At 39.4% G+C, this 23,088-nt stretch overlaps 1 protein-coding gene across 1 annotated transcript in view; it reads left to right on the top strand.

The window, feature by feature from the left end:
* The window catches only part of GFRA1 (GDNF family receptor alpha 1), a 133,016-nt gene extending 110,234 nt beyond the window's left edge, over nt 1-22,782 (top strand). The window contains exons 6-8 of the mRNA XM_040606637.1: nt 15,194-15,228; nt 17,475-17,531; nt 19,583-22,782. Coding sequence (XP_040462571.1) covers nt 15,194-15,228; nt 17,475-17,531; nt 19,583-19,744 — 254 coding nt within the window. The 3' untranslated portion in view covers nt 19,745-22,782. The remainder of the gene's footprint in view (nt 1-15,193; nt 15,229-17,474; nt 17,532-19,582) is intronic.
* The last annotated feature ends 306 nt before the right edge of the window (nt 22,783-23,088 follow it).

Below are 23,088 nucleotides of genomic sequence, written 5' to 3' on the forward strand. Positions count from 1 at the left end.
GTTGGTTGTAATAAACTTCTGTTACTGAAAGACAGCAAAATGGCTTATTTTGCATGTTAGAATTACAGTTTAAATTATGATTTTTTGATTAGGATTCTTTTCACTGTACCAAAATATTGTGCATGTATACTGCTGGAGAGCATAATACTTTAGAATTATTTCATCAATGATAAAATATTTTACAGTTCATTTAAAAAAAAAAAGTTTTAATAGTCTGAGCATCTTTGGTGTATTATAATACTACAGCACTTTATAGCAGACTGTAAAACTCCAGATTACAGTTTTAGGAATCATGCAATTTTGTTTTATGGTTTAATAATTGTTCAATTGAAAATGAGTATGAGGTTACTAAAACCCAATTTAATGACTTACAAAAATACAACTTTATGAAAATGTACTACACACCTTTACAGCAAATTGAAATTTCTATGGACAGATTAAAGTTCTTATCCTCAGAAAGAATTTTGCAAATTATTGCTACTAAAAGCAGATGTAGCATTTGCAGTGTTCCCCTAAGCCACAGTTTCTGTTTCACATCAGTATCCACTTACAGGAATAGCCACAAAAATACGAAGTGCTACAACAAACTGAAATCAGAAAATTGGATCACATCAGATAAGCCAAATCAAACTATTCATAGCTCATGTTATTGCTTTATGTGATTCTTCATCATATTAAAGGTATTCCTAATGTCAGCCAACTTTAGTTCTCAATCAAATACCTAGTTCATCATGTATGTCCGTTTTAAAACAAATAGCTCACTACAGCCTGCAAAAACCAGCCTTAAAATGGAGTACAGTATTATAATTTAATTTTAAGGCATAACTACTGCTAATAAAAATTCTAGGTCATTGCATTGTGATGGTAGATGTTTAATCATATTGTCTTTGGAGGTATAGTTCATAATATATTGTGCGTTTATGGGACTTGACAAAGTGCTTTGTTTAAGACACATTGTTTGCTGTTAGCACATATTAGGTTTTAGCCATGACTCTGCTCCCATTGATACTTGTTCAAGTGAAAGTAACGCCAGTTATGCCAGCAGGCAGGCCCCATTGCAAAGCAAGTGCAGGCAAAAGCGATAGTGCCACTAGGTTGCTAATGGAACGGACAGCAAGAATAGAGTTCTTGAAATCATTAGTACTTTTATTTTATTTTATTTTAACGGGAATAGCTTGCAGGAGTCCTACTTAAAGCCTAGAATGCCATCATGCCAGCTGTTCCACAGGCACGTAATGAAAAGGTATCCTGACCTTAAAAACCCAGTGAATTACAGTTAACTTCAGTGAAGCTATCACCTCATAGCCTTTATTTATTCTGAAAACACACAGTGTATTTGCGTGCTCTAAAAACAATATATGTATTACTATTACAAACCATGCTAATGCACTATGTTATCCTCAAAAAGTATATCCACAGAGATACATGACGAACACCGAAGTGAAAGACTGGTATCTTTATCTCAGATAACAGATCCAGTTGTCAATACAGAGACGTTTCTTTCTAAAATATGAAAATAGCTTGGCAGTTGCCAGAATAGATCAAAATTTAACAAATAAAGTCTGTCTTTATCAATTCTGCATTTTTGCAAAGAATTGTTACTGGCTAGGCAAGCGAAAGGATTTCGCAAGGCTTTTATAATTGAAATGTACTTTTAAACACTGTTATTGAAGCAGGTATTGATGTGTTTGTTTCGTAGTGTGATGGATTAAGACAAATGACAATGTGGAGGCCAAATAATTTTAGATAGCGAAGCATATTAATTGCAGGTGCATACAGTTTCACAAATGACATGCCGCCTTCATCTTGCAGAGGGGGTGAGAAGTCAGGACAGCAGCCTAGCCATTTGTTGCAGAAGCTCCTCGTTCTGTGGGGGAGAGGGCTCTCTCCTGGAGACGGACCCTGATGTGTTGTGCACAGTCCTGGTGCAGGGTCGTGACGTTTGCCTCCCTGAAATCCCTGGAGGTTAGAGAGATGCTCACAGATCCTGCAGTAGGGTTGTGGGGCTGCCTGCCCCACAGTCTTTTCCCCAAATCTTTGTTCCCCTGTATTTTTATGAGTCCATGCATATATAAGTGGGCAGAGAAGAGCGTAAGGGTGACTGTGGCGTTTAAATTGTGCTATAATTCCCTGTTGTGCTGTCACCCTTGTTGGCTCTTGCAGTCTGCTTGTTTCAGACACTTCTGGACACCTTTTGCACTTCTTAGTGATCAACAGGTTGTTTGCATAGATTAGCTATCGATTTCCTACAGCACACCAAAGCTGTGCTGTTGTCTGGGACAAGTGCTTGGTCGTATTTTGTCTATTACTACGGCAAAGTGTCCGTTAAAGTTCACTGTCCTTTGCTCACAGCTTTGATTATTTTCAGTCTAAAGTAATTTTAAAGAGGATAATATCTGGGCCGTATGTGGAAGCCACTACCCTGTTGTAGCAGGTCCTGAGCAGTTTCAGGCAGAGCTCTCCAAAAGCCTCAGGAGCCTTGTGCATATGTTTAATTCTCTATTCCTTAGTAGTTTCAAGTGTTCGGGCTGCTTTGTTGCTGGTTTTAGCTGAATCATTACAAAGAACGTAGTAGAGTGAAAGCATTTGAGGAAGGTGTATGAATTTGAGTACTCCAGTGCTCAGAAAAATAGAAAGGATAACCTGTTACCCACTGGTTGAAAATGGAGGTGAAGTCATTTACCATATTGTCTCCTTTTACGCATCTTGCAGAACATGCCAGTTGTGGAAGTGGAGGTGCCAGCTGTGTTCATCCTCTTACACTCAGTCTTATGGCAGCGTTACTTGCCCTGGCCCACAACTGTAAGCTTTCCTCTGGAGGTCTGAACACCTCTGCAGTACCAGCAAAGAAAATCACACTGCTTTTAGAGAGACAGATTCCCTTAAACTCATACACGGATAACAGCTCTAAACACAACGATCATTTTTAAACACTTCTAGTACTCTTGGAAACCCTCCCTACTGGAGATAATAGAAATTCAGGAAATACACTGTTTTGTCATGGAGGAAAGTTCCCCTTTGGGAAACGATAACCAAGACTAGTTCCTCCTATTTATGTGATGTGAGTTGTTAGACTATTATTCTCAATTTACTGGCATATCTACCCCATCTCGGAAACTTCACTTCCAGTTAGTTATCCATTAGTCTTTATTAGATCCTTTTCCTATCTATCCTTTCCTCTTTGTGTGTGTGTGTGTGTGTGTCCCTGTGTCCGTGTGTGTGTGTCCCTGTGTCCGTGTGTGTCCTTGCAGATCCTTTCTGTAATCTTTGGGCACTCAGCTGCCTCATAGACTTACTCTGGTATGACATTTATCAGTATACATTTGTCTATATTCCCTCTAATGATGTGATGACTAAATGCAGATTCGGGGACGGGAAAAGACTACAAGACTGAGCAGGAGCCCGTATAGTACAGGAGGAACCACCATGCCGTCACTGGCTTGGCTGCCTTGGAAGTTAGTGGGGAAGGGTCTGGCGGTTGTGGCCATACTGGGGTGAAATTAAAAGATTGGAATAGGTCTGTATTTTGATTTGGCAAAAAAGTCTGAGGCAACCCTGCTTCCTTATCCTTGATTAAAGAGGATACATTGCCTTCCTCTGCCAACAGCAAACCCAAGTACATGAAGTATGTTTATGCATATGAAGACATTAAGAGGCAATCACAGGACCTAATCAAATTCTGCTTTTGTTTATACACTTGTAAAAATGGAATAACTTCACAGTTGTGTACATCGCAATTATCTTTAAGTGTATGTTGTAATTATCAGTTACTCTTCACATATATATACATGATTCCTTGGTATTTCTGTCTAACCCATAAACTAATATTCTTAAAAACTAAACTACCCAGCTCACAGTTATCATGCAGCAGATATGGTCAGAAGCATTTCAGTAATAATGAAGATTTTTTAGGAATAGTTTCTTCCTTGTTACCAGCAGCAAATGAAATATAGAAAGGCCCAATGGAAATTAGAATACAATAATAAGTCATCATTCTAAATCATACATTGGTGACATAGCATACATAGGTGACATGCAACATAGCTGCATAAGTAGTATACTGTTGAAGATCTAAAATTTGGAACCTTTTCTATAGTATGCCTGAATTTTTCAAGTAATCAGACCAAGTTTACAGCACTGAAAATGAAATGCTGTCTTTTAACCAAATTGACTAACTTATACTCTCAATAAAAAAACACTAACGATAACAAAACATCCAAAGAGAAATACATTTTTGTTCTGCTTTTAACCTGTCTGCTCATTTTACTTACAGTCTTCACTGTACATTAGTAATCAAATACTGGAAATAAATCATACCCTTTATCTTCTACTTACTTTTTATGCCTATGACTCCTAATCAGCTGCCTTACTGGAATAATAGATTTCTACATTACACTCGAACCGTCTACTCTACAGCATTTTTCAACATGCTGTTAAGTTCCAGAACACAAGATGCTGTCACCCACTTCAGTTCCTTGCCTTCAGAATCAGTAGGAGTTCAAAATGTTTATTTTAGTCTGTACTTTGGAGGAGAGCCTAACTATTTCACACCCAATTGTACTTCTTAATCAGTGGACTTGGCCTAATAACCCCTCCTCAGGTTAAGCCCTCCTGTGTGTTTAGCTCTTTCTGTGAGCCACAATAAACAGACTGACTGTTGTGCATAATGCAGGATATTTTTTCATAGGTTCACTCAGTATGTGTCCTAAAGAATTATAGGATTATCCTCCTTCATGTCTTTCTTAAAACAGTATTAGGTATTCAGGGCAGTAATCTACTAAATACTGCATTACATGTTACTAATTTTTTTTCCAGATTGACATTTTCAGAAGCCTCAAGTCACCTCTAATTCAAGACTAGATATGCATTATCGGATGTACCAAATTCATGCTCACATGTGAAATATGTGCATTCAAATTTGTTATGTACATGGTAGGTAAGATGTGTACCAGGTAGGATCTAAATAGCTACCTGCAGCTCTAAGTACCTAATTTGAGCAGAGAATGGATAAGTGTCCATATAAATGAAGTGCGCATGGATGAAAGCAAAGCAGTCGCAAGTACCTGTGAAACCCCATTCCTGAATTTGTGTATGCAGAAATGTAAAAATTGGTTTGATCAGAACTTTTCTGGTGAACAGTGCTTAGTGTGTTTTTTACAATGGTTTGCCCTCCTGCAGAAATAGTGCATTAACAGTTGCGTGTAGCAGAGTTAAATTCTTGAAGACCATCATATACTGAATTCTATGTCAGTATGCTTTTCTGCACACTTCAGTCACTTATGCACTGTAATTAGCTGGTTCTGAGGGCAAATTTAGGGATCTGATCCTGCAGGGAACTAACTGCCTGTATAAAATTTCAAGAGTCAAATGCAGATTCAGAAGGAAGAATTGTCCCTTTTTATCATACTGATTTTGAACTTCATTAGTTTGACAAATTCTTGCAACTCTTTGCAGAATCATGCTCTCATCATGCTCTCATAAAGAGTTGGCCTAACCCCAATTACTTTTGATTAAGATTTCCTGATTATTCCTAAGGATTCAGTTACAGTTAATTGCAGATGAGAAATTCAGATTGTTACAGGCACAAGCGAACAGGTCGAGATGAAAAACACACCCTGTTTATACCCAGAGAACAACTTAATGAGGATGCTTAGGAATCATTAATTAAGCAGAGGCTTTTCACCTTCAGGCTGATGGCTCAGACACAACTACAAGGTGGTATTTAGTAGCAGTGCAACTGTTTGGTAAGTGCCCTTAGTGAGATGGCTGTGCTTTTTGGGAGCTGAACTAGTCGCCCTGGGGTCCACATCACAAGGACAAAGGACAGCCCCTGAAATACCAGCCATGCTGGCTCATACCAGTGTAACAGGGGACCGGACTCCGGTGTTTCATGAGCATTTAAAGCCAGCAACTGGCAAAGCTGCAGCTCCAAATAATCTTCAAACCAGTGAGACGCATCTGCTCATATATGCTCTGCAAGTCGTCATTCGTCATCTGCTGCCCTTTGTTATGTACAAAGCCTGTTGTAGTGCAATTACATTCATCCATGCACAGCGTATCAGAAATACGATGTCCCATGCTGCTCAAGTGGTCACCAAGTGTGAGCAGCATAGTGATATCCCGGATCCCTTTTAAGGATGCTGTTCTCAAATACTAAAGAGGCTAATCCCATCTTGGCCACTGAACATGGCATGTCTTAAACCCATTAAATTCACTTCTCACTGGGACAGCTCAATACACTAGTGCAGTATGAGTGCTGCTGTGCATATGCAGCCTGCATATGCAATATACATACGTTAATATACAGTAGATCCAGTCTGCATTGTACTCATCCCTCGTCTCTAGTAATGCTGTCTTAGTTCTGACTTTCCACCCACTGGTCTGGAGGCAGGAGTAATACAAGAAGCTGTATTGCTGCTGTATCTGACACACACCCAGATAGTGGTGTTTGGTTGTTTTTTTTTTAATGCTTCATCTCTAGAAACTTGACAACAGTGTCTTGATGCTGAAACTTGCTAGTAAGACAAAGCTGATGCTTGTGAGTATTAGATGTATCTGAGTAGGTAGATCACAAAAACTACCCCTCACTTGGTCTGTTTTCTACTTAGCCTTAGCTCAGTCCAGAACTATTAATAAAACCGTTATGCACTCAGGGAAATATTGCTGCCAACCATCATCAATCAAGATTCTCTTCAGATAGCACTCTCAAGATGTTTTTCTAGGTGAAACCTTCTAATCTCTCTCTTGAGTCCCACTAAAGAGTGTTAAAATTTGGTAGCATAGGGCACCTTCAAGATTTTTCCTGTAGAGTTTGCAATGGAATTAGAAAAATCTGAGGATATAGGAGGACTGCCCCTTTTGAACAGAGCAGCTCATCTCACAGAAAGGGAAATGAAGGGCATAGGGAAACATTCCGAGTGCTTTGCAGCATTATAAACCTATGTCCCATTAATTCCTCAGTCTCTTTGATGAAGCGCACTGCCTGAGGTGCAAATTAGTGCCAGTTTTGTACATTGAACCTGTCCTCTTAAGAGAAGAAGTGCTCCAGAACCGCCTCCTCATTTCAAAAATACTACAGAATAGTTGTCAGTATTGACCTGAGCTAGATTAAACTAGCTACCTTGGAATATCAGGCTGTATATCCCATTAATAATCCTCTGAACTATCCAGTATGCCACAATGTAATACTTCAAGAAGTAGGCAAACTAGTCACAATAAATCTTCAAAAGCCCTTCCAGTTTAGTATGGAAACCTTACAAACTATGCCCAAAGTGAGCCTGTCGTTCTCTGTTACCTGCATTATTAGAATTTGCCCGTTTGTATTTTCTGGCTTATTAAATGTAAACGTTAATGTGAGCCTCCTGGCCTTCTGTGAATGGTTTGTGTGATCAAACAAAACAGGATCATATCCTGTGAATACAGTTTTGCCTAATCTGATAATTATTTGCATAATCTGGTTATTATAGGCTCAGTTTTGTTTTAATAGTGTTGTAATTGTTAAACGTCTAGCATTCACAGTCCTTTTTGTATCTAAGAAATTGTTTCAGTGATGGAAAAAAATTTCTCGGTGGTTCTTACTGAGCTCAAATTTGAGGCCATATATGCAGATGATATTAGGAATTTTCATTTTCCGTTGCTGCAGCCTGACCAGTGGAAGAATTCCCCTTGGTGCAGTGGGATCAGGGCAGTAATGAGTAGGGCACCTTTCTAATGAGCTCATGATTCTGCAGACTCCTCTTACATGAGAGTTTCTCTGCTTATTTGAATAGTTTCATTACCTACAGTGTAACTGTTGTGTGTGAGAGCATCATTGCATCGTTCATGTGTAAATAATGGATCTGAGGAAGGCCACTATAATATCATCCATTAAAGTATAGTCAACTGTAGTATGCTCATTAAAGATTAGAATTAGTGTTAGGATTTCACTCCTAGTATGTTTGAGAAGGAGTTATTTTTGTCTCCCTCCCTCACTTCAGCAGGGGAAGAATGGATGCAGGATGCTACACCAAAATCTCTCGCAAGTATTGAGTTTTAAGATCTGAACTGCAAGGGCCTTTTAATAATGCTTAGGGAGCTGACAGGACAAACCAAGGTCTAGCTTAGCTAATGGAGATCTGTGGGCAAGACCAAGTGCGTTTTTATTTTTTCAGTTATGACTTAAATCTGTTGAAACATACGCTTGTTGTGGAAATTAAAATGCCAACAATTAAAATTGTATGATTAACTCACTTTTAGAAATTAAAATGCTATCAGAAGGAATACTAAGTGAATTGGAATACCTTTCTACAAAAGCATTAAGATGTATATTCTAATGAGAATAAAACCAGGTTATTATAGACACAGCTAGCAGCTATGCTTGAAGTTGTCTTACATTTTGCATTAAAAAAATCCTCTGTTCAGTGACTTTGAACTTTGCCAAAATATTAGCTTATTCCTGGGAAAACCACACTATGCCATAACCTGTTTTTTTATAGCCTCACCTTGGTAAATTTGGTTGCATTAATTTAAAAAATCTTCCCAATATTTTTATTAACAGTATTTTCAGTGCTAGAAAGGAATGTGGATACTTGGGCAAGTACTGTAGCTAGTACTACAGCAAGTTCACTAAAATTCCAGCCCTGCCAGTTCTGAGGATATGTCTGTGCATCTGCAGAATTCAGCTACAGGATTAGAGGAACAGGGAGAAAATGCTTTAAATTTTTGTTTCAGTGGTACTTCTGGAGAGCAAATTGTGGCAGAAATGCAAAATTCACTGATTAATCTGAATCACAGCTGCTGAAGATTGAATTATTTTAAATGAAAAAAAGCAGTCTCTAAATCATGTCATGATTTAATGGGACTGGGGTACAGGCATGGCCACGTAACTGGACGTAAGGAAGCGAATACATTGGGCTTGAAATGTTTAAACAGAACTGAGGAGGGAGGGCATAGCTGTGCAATTGGTGCTCAGCTAGGTGGCTAGTGTCTTCTGCTTTTCTGTGCAAGGTCACTTCAGTACCTGCAGCCTTTGCTTTTGCCTCTCTGTAATTGCAGCAGAGTTGCTTGTTATCTGGAGTGGTTTTGAGACCCTTTGAAGGCTTTCTGTGTTTTCTTTCTGTGCGCAACCATGCCAGTCCTCACAACACACATGTGCGTATGCATATGGTTCATAAGAGAAAAGTCTTGAAGATTTTTAGTCACTTAATCAAAAGCAGATGTTCACGGTCATTCTCTTCCCTTCCCTTTTAAAATTTATGAGTGAACGTGGTGCTCAAGAAACCAGCAGTAATATCAGTTGCTTAAGGTTGGCATCACACGAACGGAAGCTCCCTGTAATGCATAGTGCTCGAGGCCTCATGCAGCCTGGTGTTCAAGCAAGCTTGCCTGATCTTTCCTTCCAGCTGCAGAACCAGAGGACAGCGCCCCTGGTCCTGCTGCCCGAGTGTGGAGGCAATGGTGTGACCTTGTTTTCTTAATCCCTTCCACCTACTGACAGCTCAGAGCTGGGTGCCTCATGCGGCTGACCGATGGGCTGAGCATCCCTACCGAGCTCTCTCCCTGCCACTCTGCTTTCAGCTTGGGAGGCTCCCCTTTTTCTCAGCAGAGAGTGCGAAGGAGAACTGGCCTGCGAGGATCAGCAGTCATGCACGCCTGCCCAGCAGCGAGCAGCACGTTGCAGCGGCGCTGTGGCGGCAGTTACGTGCCAGGGCACACCTGGAGGCCAGGGATGCAGGGCAGAAGCACGGTGGCTGCAGTGGTATGGTGCCTCTTTTCAGGGCTCATTAGCGCAATGCAGGACTGTGCCGTTCTGGCTGAGCTGCTTTTAGCTCCCTAGTAGCCATGGCTGACAGCTGCTCAGGAGTGTTTGCATCACACTCCAGTGCACCACGTAGCCCGGTCTAATAGGGGAGGTAGGTACTTCGCCTGCTGCCAAACAGAACAACTTTGTTTGCATATTCAGACACGCAAGGGCAATCACTCCAGCCTGGGGAAGTGTTGTGTGGGATCTGTAGTTCTTCAGTGGCTTACCTTTGTTTAAAATTTAAAGCCGAGGATGTCTTTTAACTGGGGTTGTAATGGCTTTGTGTTCGTGCCGCTTTTTTTTTTTTAAGTTGCTGTACAGTGCACAAGAGCCAGATGCTACCTGTAACTGCTGTGTGTGGCACTGGGTTGATAGCTGTGGTGAATCATCAGGGAAATGGGTTTTAATAATAAAATCCCAAACAACTCGACTTTGGATTACATGGCTGTTCAGTTTTATAAGTATAGGGGGGAAAAAAAAAGAAGAAAACTTAGGCAACCTAAGCCATTGAGATATGAACCTAATAAAGCTTATTCCATCTATGATTTTAGTATTCTGTTTTCTTCTCTGTCCTTCTTAATGCAAAAATATTTGCTTGAGGCAAACCCATAAATAGACCGTATTAGGAGAATTGCATAATATCACCTAAAAATAGGAAGCAAGAATCTGGGACTATAGACATTCATTTTTTCAGCTAAATGAATGACTGAACACGAAAACAAAATTGTTAGCGAGTTACTGTATGGCCGTGAAAGGTAAGTCAGTCGGTTCAATTGTCTTGGCTGGGTGTCGCGTTTTGTGCTGTGCTCACTGGATCACTCATTGCTTGAAATGTTTGAAGATCTCTGTGCCTGGTCCTTGTAAGCTGTTTGATCAGTTTGGTGTTTCTGATAGGATCTTCTTTTTCTAAAACCTTTCAGATTGGTGTTACACTGTTTTTGTGCCATATCATCCCAGCCATATAAGTGGAGTGAGAGATGGAGCTAATTAGGTCTCATCTTTATTAACTTGAGGATCTGGGAATGGTCCAGCAATAATTTATACAGCACAGGTCATCTTTCCTTCTTCCCATGCTCTTTTCTGCTCCTTTGGGGGGGATTACTCCCAGCTCTTCTCCCCTCCAGTCAAAATTTCTTACAATCTAAAGACTTAACAGGTTGGAGGGAGGAGGTTTTCCTCTCTCCATATCAGACTTTATTAACTCTTCGGCCTGTTTCTTAGATTCCTGAAGTGGTTTCTGCTGCTAAGTGTGTTTCCATCTGCAGCTGCCCAGAGGCCCAGGCACCTGCAGCGTCTGTTAGACTGGAGCTAATTGGATCCATCATTACTCAGTGACCTGGGGAAGAGACGCTGTTCCCAGCCCACCCTGCCCTGTCTGGGAGAGCACCTGGGCAGCGCTCCCTCGGTGCTGGCTGGAGAGCTGTAAAGCTGGCTTTAGCAGAACAGGGACCTACGCTTGTCCCAGCTCCTCTTCCCTGAGGATTCCCCCAGACTGCCCGTGGGGTGAAGAAGACTTCTTTTCAACCCCCTTTCCTCCTGAGGGAGTGAGTGGAAATGATCTCAGGAGACTCACCATCCCTTTTTCCCTTTTCTGACTAGAAAACAAACCTCCCAGCTTTAAAGTTGTTCTCTATTTCTTGTTTCTGATGCTGAAGCACTCAAGCCCAGCAAGAATCTGTTAATGTTGAGGGATAAGGGGACTTTTTAGATGCTGTGCGCGTTCCCTTGCGAAGGCCAGGGCTTTGTGAAGGGAGGCTGGGTACCTCTGTCGCTGGCGGTGCTGCCCCCTGAGCAGCTGTTTGCTGGCTGGGGATGGGGCCGCACTCCTGGTTTCTGATGCTGGAACTGGCAAACCAGAGGGTGGCCCAGCCCGAAGGCGGGCAGGGCGTCCCGCGGTGCTCAGGGCTGCCTGGGGTCCAGCACCCTGCCCAGCTGGGGTGAAGTGGTGGGGGGAAAGCTAGACAAGACCCCTGTAAGAGAATGGGAACAAACTGGGATTTTAGGACAGGTACAAAGCTATGGGGGACAGGAGTTTAGGGCTGGGAAGTGATAGGATCTGAAGGGACTGGCCGATAAACTCTTCATGGCACTGCACTGCAGCTGGTAAAATGCTGCGTGTGTTTCTCCAGTGCATATTTGGGCACGAGGGGATAACTGGATTGCTTTATTGAATGTCCCTCAGCAGAAAAACTTACGATTTGATTCTTACTGTGCTGGATGTTATCTACATAGCTTTCGAGACTAGTGCCAGCAGTGTCTTGGTAATGCTCGTTTCTAGAAGATACTTTCTTCCCTCGACAAAGTGGGATGGCAGAACTGTAGTGCTTTTGCGAATAACGATGACCAATGATTTCATGCCCCAAGCTTGTACCTTGAGGGATGATTCAGCAGAGGGAAACAAACAAGCAAACAAACCAACCAACAAAAAGCAGAAAAAAATATCTGATTTTGTTGTAGGATTGTGCAAAGCTGATTGTTATTATAGCTTAAATAGCTTTGCACCCTGGTATAGTATGGGTTTCAAAATTACTGTGTGCTGAATTGGATCCTCATTTTAGTGGCCTGTGTCTCTGACCTGCACTTTGCTTATCTTCCCTGTTGAAAGTAATTTATAGTCCAGTGTGGCGTAGTACTACTGTGCTAGTAAGAAAATACTATTGACAGTTGTGATAGATGCACCGACCACTTAGTGAGCATGGGAGAGTTAAATTGATTGCATTTTTACAGTCTGTATGTTTCTCTGCTTATTGTTTGTGTCCTGCTGTTGGAAAAACAGGTTAGTTGCATAGTAAATCTCTTTAATCAACACAAGAGAAGAACAAAAAGAACAAGCACCCTCATTTGTTACAGCTACTTCAGAAGCATGGGCATTTGAAGGATGAATTCTGGGAGATCTGTCCCTCTTCAGAAAGACTTGTTAACATGGGCATAACTAACCAGGCATCTCAGGAGGGGACAAAGGCATGCTAATTAAAATTAGCTGAAAAAACAACCCACACAGCAGTTATCTATCGTAACAATACTTCTGTTGTCTCTCACTGTAATGTCTAAGCAATACATTCCATAGAGCACATAAGGCCCAAAGTGTGTAGCTTAAGGGCAAGGGGCTGGTTTCTGAGTTCAGATGCTCCCTCTGTGCCTGTTTACATTCAGATCCAACACATTCACTTCCCTTAACATGCTTCTCCTCCCCTCCCACGAATTTAAAGCTCACCTCTGTTTGGAGTCGTCCCCAGTCAGACCTCTTTTCTTGCTGTGAGTAACAGAGATATGCATGCTATAGTGGATATATAAAAATACTGCTGGATGAAAAGCCATAAATAATGTGTATACTGACTCCTGGTGAGATATTGCTGCAGTGTTTAATGCATTTATTAACCATGTAGTGCTATGATTTGTAGAAGCTGGATGCATAATTGCAAGATAGCATTTCTGGGAATAAATTCAGGGCTATAGTGTCTGCAAAGGATGGAGGTCAAGGGATTTGGGGGATGGGAAGCAGAGAATTACTAGGTCTGGGAGGATCTTATGATGGTTATTAAGTGCAGGGCAAGATAAGACTAGGGTAGTGAGTGTCTGAGAAAGGCCATATGGTTGAACTCGTCTAGGAGGCATTGGGATTAAAAGGAAACATGGAGGTCCACCGAGTGCTCTGGGGGAGAAATATCTCTGTAAGCAATATTCCTCTGTCCCTTTCAGACAACCACTAGCTCCTCCGCTGGTCCTGATTTGCCTTTCTTATCTAGGAAAGAAGTAAATAAAATCTTGCTTCTGATCATGAGAATTTTTTCTTTTCTGGACATTGGTGTTTCTCTACCAGCCTTGGACTACGTTCAACACTTTAATACTTTAAAAGCTACAGGTTGTGAAGACCAAAACAAGTCTTTTGCATCTAACTGATAGGATACTGAAGCTCCTCAGGAGATGCACGAATACGATTATCTCTAAATATTATCTGTCGCTTGTGCTATGACAGTGCTAAGATTCTCTGCAAAATCAGGTGTTCATATTTACAGAATAGAAGAGCTTAAGTGAGTGCAAGGTTGTTGGCAGTATGGGGGCAGCTTCGTCAGAGTAGCCCACATTACTGGGTTACAGCTCCCTGCGAAGCTGGGGTGAGTGTCACCCCGTCTTACATAACTTTGTTTTACAGTCAGAGGCATGTCACAGCTGACTATACAAGTCATTAGCAAATTCTATTTTACCTCAGTAGACAAGAACTCATACCTCTTTCCATATGTTTAACCAGTTCTTTTAAGCTGGTTTTCTTTCACTGTTTTTTTAATTATTATTTTTATGAGCCCAGCCCTGCTTTTTTTTTTTTTTTAATGATAGAATTCCCATAGATCTTTGTGTCACCAGATAAGATCTTTATATATTAAAATTCAAAAAATATAAGTTTGAATACAGACTTACTAGTCGTTTGTGTGTGCTATTTTACTCCTGTGTCATTAGGTACTTCTAGCACATTTGAAGGTACCTTCTTGCTTGTATGTTAGGCATGTAGGATGCCTGAGATGGGAGTTGGCAGTGAATCTTTTGCATCTTGCATAACGAGCAACTCTTATTTCCCAAATCTGTTGATGGTGTAGATATTCCCTGTCAGAATGGTCTGCAGCTGTACGTGATGGGCAGTCATTTATATTGGTTTGGGTTTTTTAGGATAATGGGAGATGTTGTAAAGTAAATATCCGATGGCTGAGGATAATCTTCATAATTCAAATGTATGACTCCCTGTCTTGGGTGTATTTCTACCAAGGCCATCAGCATAAACTCCAAGCCCTGATTTTTTACCTCTGATAAGGTGTTTACTCGCTAGCACAAATACAGCAGTTCTGCTAAAAGTGGAGCCATTTCTGCCCAAGAACAGGGCAGGAAGAGTTTTCCCTTTAGATTGTAATTAAAGGGCATACGCTTTCTGTAGCACTCTCTTCAACATGTAGGTTGTTTCAGGGTTTTTTCCATTACTTGTGATTTAGTGATGCACTGTTGTAGCCCATGCCAGCATTTCTGTTATAGCCCATTTTTACAGGTTTATAACTCAACAGTAAAAATGTACTCTTCCAATTTGAAACTTGGCATACAATGTTTCATCTCATACTCAAAATAATAGTTTTTCTTTCCCTTTGCCTTCACCTCACCAAAAGAGGTTGTGGTTTTGCTGTATTTTTAAATGGAAAATATTGTCCTTTCTGTTTTGATAAGAGAAAAGCCTGCCTGATTATTAAAATTACTTTTCAATTCTAAGAAAGGAGGACTTCATAATAGAGAATGCATGTGAGTAAGTGTTGTTGATGTTAGAATGACTACAATAAGTATATGGATACACAGAAGCATTACCTTCCAAATGAAAGCTAGGGAGTATTGATCAAAATGATTGAAAAGCTTTTTTTATGTTGATTTTGTTTCTAGGTGTTGATTGTACTCTTAAAATAGTGTTCTCTAAGGTAAATATGTTTTAGCTGCTGCACTCTATTGTTTATCAGGCTGAATGAAGTAAAGGAAGACTTTACTGCATACAGACAAAATAATGATATTTTCCTCTTTTCTCATTTGAGAAACACAGTATAGAAAGAACATAAATTCTAACTTTGGTGTTGAGACCAACTACCAAGTGTAGACTTGTAGTTTGCACAGTGTTATGAATCCAAAGCAGGCGTAAGCAGCAAAGCACAGCGTTTCCAATAGACAGATGCTTCTGTGGACTGGGAAGTTTAGCACTGAATGACAAACTAAGAAAATGAAGCTTGTATAATCGTTACAGCACTGTCAAGATCTGAACCTCTGAATCTGAAGCCTCACATTCCAATTCAATGTACTACGGGTGTTTAGGACATAAGAAAATCAGGACTGAAATCCAGTTTCTCCTTCTTTACCCATCTCCTTGGAGGCAGCTGTTTAGGAGTTGAAATCTACCCAGCTGCCCCTAAAAGAAGTTTCCTGACCCCTGTGAATACCACCACCACTGCAAGCATGCTTCACTGTGTTACTTCTTGCTGTAGCAGATTTACTTCCAGGCATTTCTTTTTCCATTTAGATAGCTTAATTTATGCTTACCATGACCACTTTAATAGGACTAATTAGAAGAAAGGGTATATAAGAGAGAGATTTCACGGAGGGGGGTTATTAATGAATTGAGCTATTATTTTGTTGTATATTTGAAAACTACCAACATATATACGGTGTGCGTTCTTACTATAGCTAAGCTGTCTTTCTCTTAAATCCCAGCTGGTTTAGTTTTTCAGTTATCTCTAGTATATCTGTTTATAAATATAAAAGTGTCATGAAAAGCAGAGTGTGCTTCCTAATGACAAGTTCCGTTCTTCATTTCGATTCTAAAATCAGTAATTAGGTCAAAGACTATTTTTTATCCATAGGTAGCACCAATGGCGCTCATATAAAATAAAATAGTCATACATGGAACTGAATTTTTTTGAGGGTATGAAATCAGAATGCTCAGCACTTCCTCACATCAGCTTTAGTCCAGTCCATCTCTGCCAAAACCAGTGGGATTCTGGAGTATAAAATGAAGGCAACACAGTGAGATTCAGATCCTCATTTTTTTTCAGAAAATAAATTGCAATTCCAACAAAACTTCAGGTGGAAGTATTGGGTGGGCTCAGTGCAGCCAGTAGTTTCAGAGTATAAATCCATGTCTTCTGGTGTACAACATGATTGTACATTTAACACTAGTAGCTCCTATAAAAGAGTGCTGCTTATTTTTCTGGAATGCACAAAGAAAGAAATCATATTGAGAATCATTGAAGTGCTTAAATCAACCACAGCACCATTTATTGAAAACATCTTCAGCACCACGAGGATTGATATTGCTGTTGTAGGGAAGCAGAAAACTCACAGCCCAGTCATGTTCACTTGAGCAATGGAAATATTAAACACCTTGTGATGCTAGCCAGAATACACACTATTGCTTTCATTTCGTGTGATGCTGCCACCAGAAATGTTTCTTACTTGAGTCAATGTGAAGAGCACACAGTAATAGCAACAGATGCTTGCTCATCATAAGAGAGGGCTGAAGATAGAGCAGATTCATTTTTGTGGTTTCGATCATTTGAAATGTTCCTGCATTTAATAATACTCCATGTAAAATAATCATTGAACGCAATATAAGCAAACAGCTCTATTTGACTTACAGGTATATATGTTAAAAGACATTAAATGTTCTTTTTGTAACTTTCTAGAAGAGACTGTGGCAGCCATGCAGTATATTAACATTATATTTTCATAATAATACTTGGAGAAATTGCAAAAATAATCAAGGGTAAAATACTGCTGTGTTGTATGTTTTCCTAAAAGGGAGGCATACGATATATTTTTTTCTTACTATGCAGTGGTATTATGGTAATTATTAACTGTCATGTTTCATGTCTTCTCATGAAGATCCAGCACCATTTTTAAGGGGCCACACAACATAACATGTTCTCTGCAGTTAATGCACTCATAATTGTAATTACTAAGTACCCTTAGCTGACTGTGTGAAGTTTTGCTGTAAATTCAAATAGAATGTGAATGTTATTGAAAAACATAGAGTTACATTTGGAGAGTTTATTTGCTAATCATGTGCAAGTCACTGTCAAAATTATAGGAGTGTGACAACCCATGTGAATTTATCTCATTGTTTTGTGCTGCTGTATGTGTAAATTGTATAGGGAATAAATTTTGCATTTGTTCATAGGCACAGAAGAAGCGGAAATCCAATGAATCTGTAGATACAGAGCTCTGTCTTAATGAGGTAAGAGTGTGGATCCTGTATATTTCACAGTCCCCATAATACAAAATATTCAAAGTTTGTCAAGATTATAATGAGTTTACCCAACACTAAAGTTTTGTTGGTATTGTTATGTTTGGATACCATAATGTAGCAAAGAATGATCTTAGAAATTCAAAGCTGGGCTCAAAGTGGCCTCTGATGACTTTATATTTTAATAGCTGGGTGGTGCATGTTTAGGCAGATGGTAATTACCATTGCAGCTAACAAGTATACTTAGTTAATAATCTACAGGAACACAAGATAATATGACTTCTAGCAAATATACAGAATCATACTGGGCATCATTCTGTGGCTAACAAAAATGAAAAATTTAGGGCATGATGTTCACATCAGGAGATGTGATGCTCATACTTCAGGAGACAGACTGACAGCCCCAGGAGACCTGAACCTCCAGTGTGGTTTGAGTAGTTTGCTCAGCCTGACCTCCAAGGCCCCCTCTCAGAGGTGAACATTACATCAGTTTCCGTGTCTGTCAGTCCACATCCTTTGCACTGAGTCTCTCAGGAAGCTTAATAATTACTGACGTACATAAATTAATTTTTACAATGTGGAAGCATATGACCTAGGCATTGGAGCAAGACCAGCTGTACAGGCATAAGCCACCACAGAAAGATGTGACCATATCTCTCGGGGTTGTCCTTCACCTGTCCAGATTTGCTCAGTTCTTCTAAACGATGACAGTTCTATAGCCCATTCCTAATTCTTTAGGTTCTCTGGGAAAATCCCCGTAGATACTAGAATGAAGCCTAATAACATGTGAGGGAAAAGTGCAGTGATGTTAACAGATCTGTGGACATGTTGTGCGGGCTAAAAGACCTTACACGAAGAAGGCTTTATAACTATACCTTTACCATAAGAACTACTGGTTCATTTTATCCCATACTCTGCCTACGATGTTTCCAAAAAGCAAATGCACAGGGTTGAGTATAAGAAAGCATATTGTGATCGTTCCCCCAATGCCTCCACCACTTCTAACAGTTCGCATCTCAAGGCCTTCCAGTTAGCCAGTCCTAGCAGGGATGTCCAAGAGAGGGAATAGCATGGAGATTTATCCATGAATGCCTCCCTGGCTCTGTAGATTCTGTGGAAACTGATGCTCTGTGCTCATTCTTTGTATCTGGTTGTCTGGGTACTTCTAGTTCCATGACCCATTGCCTCTCCAGGATGGGGGAGGCTTGTCTCATCTGTAGAAGCTGCATCCTTGGGGATTTTCAAATCCTGAGTGGACAGGTTTTGAGCAACTTTGCATGCAGTACGTTGGATTTAATGACCTTCAGAGTCTAAATTGTTCTACTTCTGTGATTATGCCTGTTAGGTTTTTTCTTTTTACTGAGGCTGATAGCAATGAGAGATATTCCTGCTGCACTTCTTCCTTAAATGGTTTGCTATAATTTGCCCGTCTGTACTTGCAGATACATACTGGTTAATTATTGGTAGCAAAGAAGACAAGGAATGTAAATAATGCAGCAATTAAGGGAAAAAGGTGTGGAAAGGAAATTTTCATAATTTTTTTAAAAAAAGCCCTCTTTGTTTTTTCTGATCCCATGGATTAGAATTTATTTATTGTTACCCAGAAGTAACTTGCTGTCAAACAACGTTGTTCAGTCGACAGTGGTGAAGTTGCAGTTTCTCTGTGGGTCCTGCATTTGCTTTTTAAAATAAACTTGCGTGATTGCCAGTAAACACAGATTGCTAAAAAAAATGTCTTACTTTAAAAAGGTAGGTTTTACACATGGAACCATTGCTAAAGCAGGGGGGGGTGTTTATACTTACATCTGTTTGTTTGTTTTAATTGTGCTGAACTGGTGTTTTTATCCTTTGGACTGGCTTTAAAATACTGTCATTTGGACGTATGGGGTTTTTTTGGCCTTTTGTATCTTTCCATCTGTGACGGTGATATATAGGTAACTGGAGGGTGGGACACAAACAAAAGATGAATTTCAAGAAGTAGATTTAAATATTTTGCAATGGAAATGTGTAATGGTGACCAAGGGAAGTATTGTGTCTTGCAGAATGCTATTGGGAAAGACAACGCAGCAGGAGTCTCCACCAGTCACATATCTTCGGAGAATTCACCTGCTGTTCCTACAAGCTTCTATCTAAGCACACCGCTCACTCTGATGACACTTGCACTCTCACTCTGTTTGTTCCTAAGCTCATCAGTCGTCTTGTAGCTGCATTGCAAAAGGACGTGTTAAAAAAAAAAAAAAAATCTGTTTCCTGTCCTCTGTTGTTTATCTGGAATTCCAGATCTGGGAGCTAAGCTGAGGCACTCCTGCTAGAACAGTTTCAGTCAGCTGGATTTTTTTTTTTTTCTCTCTCTAAAAAAGCTTCTTGTGATATTTAGAGGCTTTGTGAAATACTTGGTGCAGTGCTACATTCCAAACCCAAAAGGCTTTTGGGCATGCAGTGTTTTAAAGAGACAGTGTGTAAATTTGCCTGTAAAGCGACCTGGTTGGATTATTTTACTAATAATTATTTTAATTCTGGCTTTTACCAGAGAAGGAGGATGGCAGTTTTCTTAAGATCCTGTTTATCTCATTGAATGGTTTTGGTTTTCAAATTGATTGAACTTCAGGCTATCAAGGATGCCAGGTGTTTGTCTAATGGTGAATGTTCTCCCAGAGAGTGGACTTCATGAAACTTCTTCACTTGATAAATTGCTACTGATGTTAAACTCTTTCAGTGTATTAGCATTTTCCTCTTTAAATGTTTACGTACTGTAAGTGATTCTGCATTCCCCGCTGAGAAGCCATTATAATTCACGTACAGGTGTAATGTACGTCTTTCAGTTATATTCTCATAAAAATAGAGTGTGATATAGAACTTTCTAACAGTACATTTATCTCTTAATTATAATCATCTAGCCTTAACAAGGGTGGAGATTCTTTAAATTAACAAGAAGCAGCCATTGTGAAAGCTTGATAAAGATCTATTTCTTTAAATTTGAGGATAAACGGTAGAAACAAATTTTGCTACAGGGTTTCAGCTGTACAGTCAATGGTCTTCTATGCTTCCATTGTGGTAATATAGTCCAGTTATGATACTGTTTGTTTAATAAACAAATGGCATACAATTTATTTGCTCTACTAAACCAGCATTATCTGTTTATATGTAGCTGATAATGTCAGCTCAAAAAATTACAGGAACTTCATGCCTTACTTCTCTTATCACAACATTGTAGAGGGAAAAGACGTAGTAGAATATCATTTAAACTGTGTTTTATTTCTAAGACTGCTAAAATCAACACAAAAGGATGGTTGATCCAATTACAAGGCAGCGTCATGCACACTCACCCCTCTGACAGGCTTTTCGCACCCTGGCAGTTCCTACTGCAGACCTTGGCATCACTGACATGATGAACTGTTTGCAAGACCAGTTCCATAAATTGTTTTAATGGTTTGGATGGCAATATTGCTGGTATATATGATTTGATCGCTTTGGTTTTCATTCAGTGGCATTGACAGCCTGTGCTGGCTCACGGTGATTTTCTGTGGTATCTAGAAGGAATTCTTTAAAGCTTTAAATGTCATCACGTGGGCAGCATTTCTCCTAAGGGCTGTCTGTGATGTCTTGTTGACTGTTACAAGCAGTTTTGTCTAAATTATCAACAGTAATCACTTTTTGTTTCTATTGAAAGTAGAAGATAACTTCACCAAGCAAGGAGTTCATCATGTTGAATTTACAGATTTACATGGAGACTTACACAATGATGCCCCGTCCTGCTCTGAAATGTCCAGATCAGTTATTTGCAATTCAACTATAAAGTATGAATAGCTGTTTTATAAACTGCAGTGAAGCTTGGGAGTGTGCAAAATTCACATCTTACTAAGAGATCATTAAACCTATTGACAAGTTCATCTTTTGCTTTTTTCTTAGCTAATAATAAACACTTTCATAAATTCTGAAATTCATTTATGTACCCTTGATTATGGTCACATAATACGGGTTTCAAAGCACTGTGTATGTGGTAGAATTCTACGATGCTCTGTGCCACTGGACATAACAAATTAGACAATATTACTCTTTAATTCTGTGCTGATAAGAAACTGCAAATTACTTTCAAAGGCAACAGGGCTGCTTTTGGAGAAGAAATATATGGCACATCATTACCAGCAAAGCCCATGTGGTTCTTGTTGCTCTTCCTGTAGAAGCTAATCAAATTATTGAAATCTAGGGACAACAGAAAAAAGATTACGAGATTCATGATTTAAAAAAATAAAATTCTTTTATGTCAAAAGGAGTTGATAGTATAACTTACTGAAATACTAATGAACATAGCATTATAATTCAAAAGTCTGACATTATCCATTAAAAATATTTTCAAAACAAATTCATAAGCATCACAATTATTAATTCCATCTTTGATCCACAAAACTTTCTTTAAAATATCATTTGTATTCAACACATTAAACATTTTAAGCAGTATTGGGAATTTTAATAACCTCCCAGTATAGTACATACTTTTTGAAGATTTTTTTTACATTTGGTTTGATGACAGAATCTCTGTTACATTTAATACCAATTATTAGAGCTTTGACACAGTGTGATCCCAAATAAAAGCTATTGATCACTGATACTGTAAACAACAACCTAATTAGGTTCTGATTACAAAAGAAATTGCTGGTTATCTGATTCATTGAGAGCTACCATTGGAGATACAGTTATGTGCGTAGTAGAAGAAATGGCATTTAATACAGCTAGCCATGTTACCACAAAAAATCCAGAGCACTCAAGCTTTTTTCCCCTCTGTAAATTAAAAGCATGCTGAATTCTTAATTAAAAAAAATAAATTGCTTATTAAACAGGCAAGAGGGAAAACACCTTAAGAGTCTGACACTGAATGAGGTTTTACAGTCATCACCGTGCAAATACTGGAGGATTTTTAGAAGTTGGATCTGGTGTGGGCAATGTCAATGTACCATGGTGACCTTGTCAATGCAGTCATTTGCTACAGTACTGAAGTATGCAAATTGTTTAATTTTTTTCCCCCTTTCAGTCACTAAAATGCCATGTGTTGAGTGCTCAATGAAGACGCTTAGGCTGGGCTTTACATATTCCTTTAATACATTAATTTTATCAGTGTAACAATAATAATGTAGGAACTGTCCAAATACAGGCTAGGATGTACATACAGATGATATACTGTTTAAATTGTAAATTTAACCGATTCATTTGTGTGTAAATTAATTCATGGGCTACTGTAAACATATACTAATATGTTTTTTCATTTAATATAATGGAACAGACATTGTCATTAGTATTATTAGGAGTGTGTATACTCTGCCATCTTAAATAACCCGATTTTTATGTTTCTGTTTCTTCTTAAAAGTAGTGCACATAAAGATAAAAATCAGACTGAACTGACATTTATGGCTAAGATTTTGCAGTATTGAACGCATACATTAATTCCACAAGCTAGTCCAATGAAAGAGGCGCTGAAGGTGAACCTTTCAGATACTAGTGAAGATAGTAGCAATTGGGGCTGTCCATGGCCATGGGGCGGGAGAGCCAGTGC

The sequence above is a fragment of the Falco naumanni genome, chromosome 9 (genome assembly GCF_017639655.2).
Source record: "Falco naumanni isolate bFalNau1 chromosome 9, bFalNau1.pat, whole genome shotgun sequence".
Lineage (NCBI taxonomy): Eukaryota > Metazoa > Chordata > Aves > Falconiformes > Falconidae > Falco > Falco naumanni.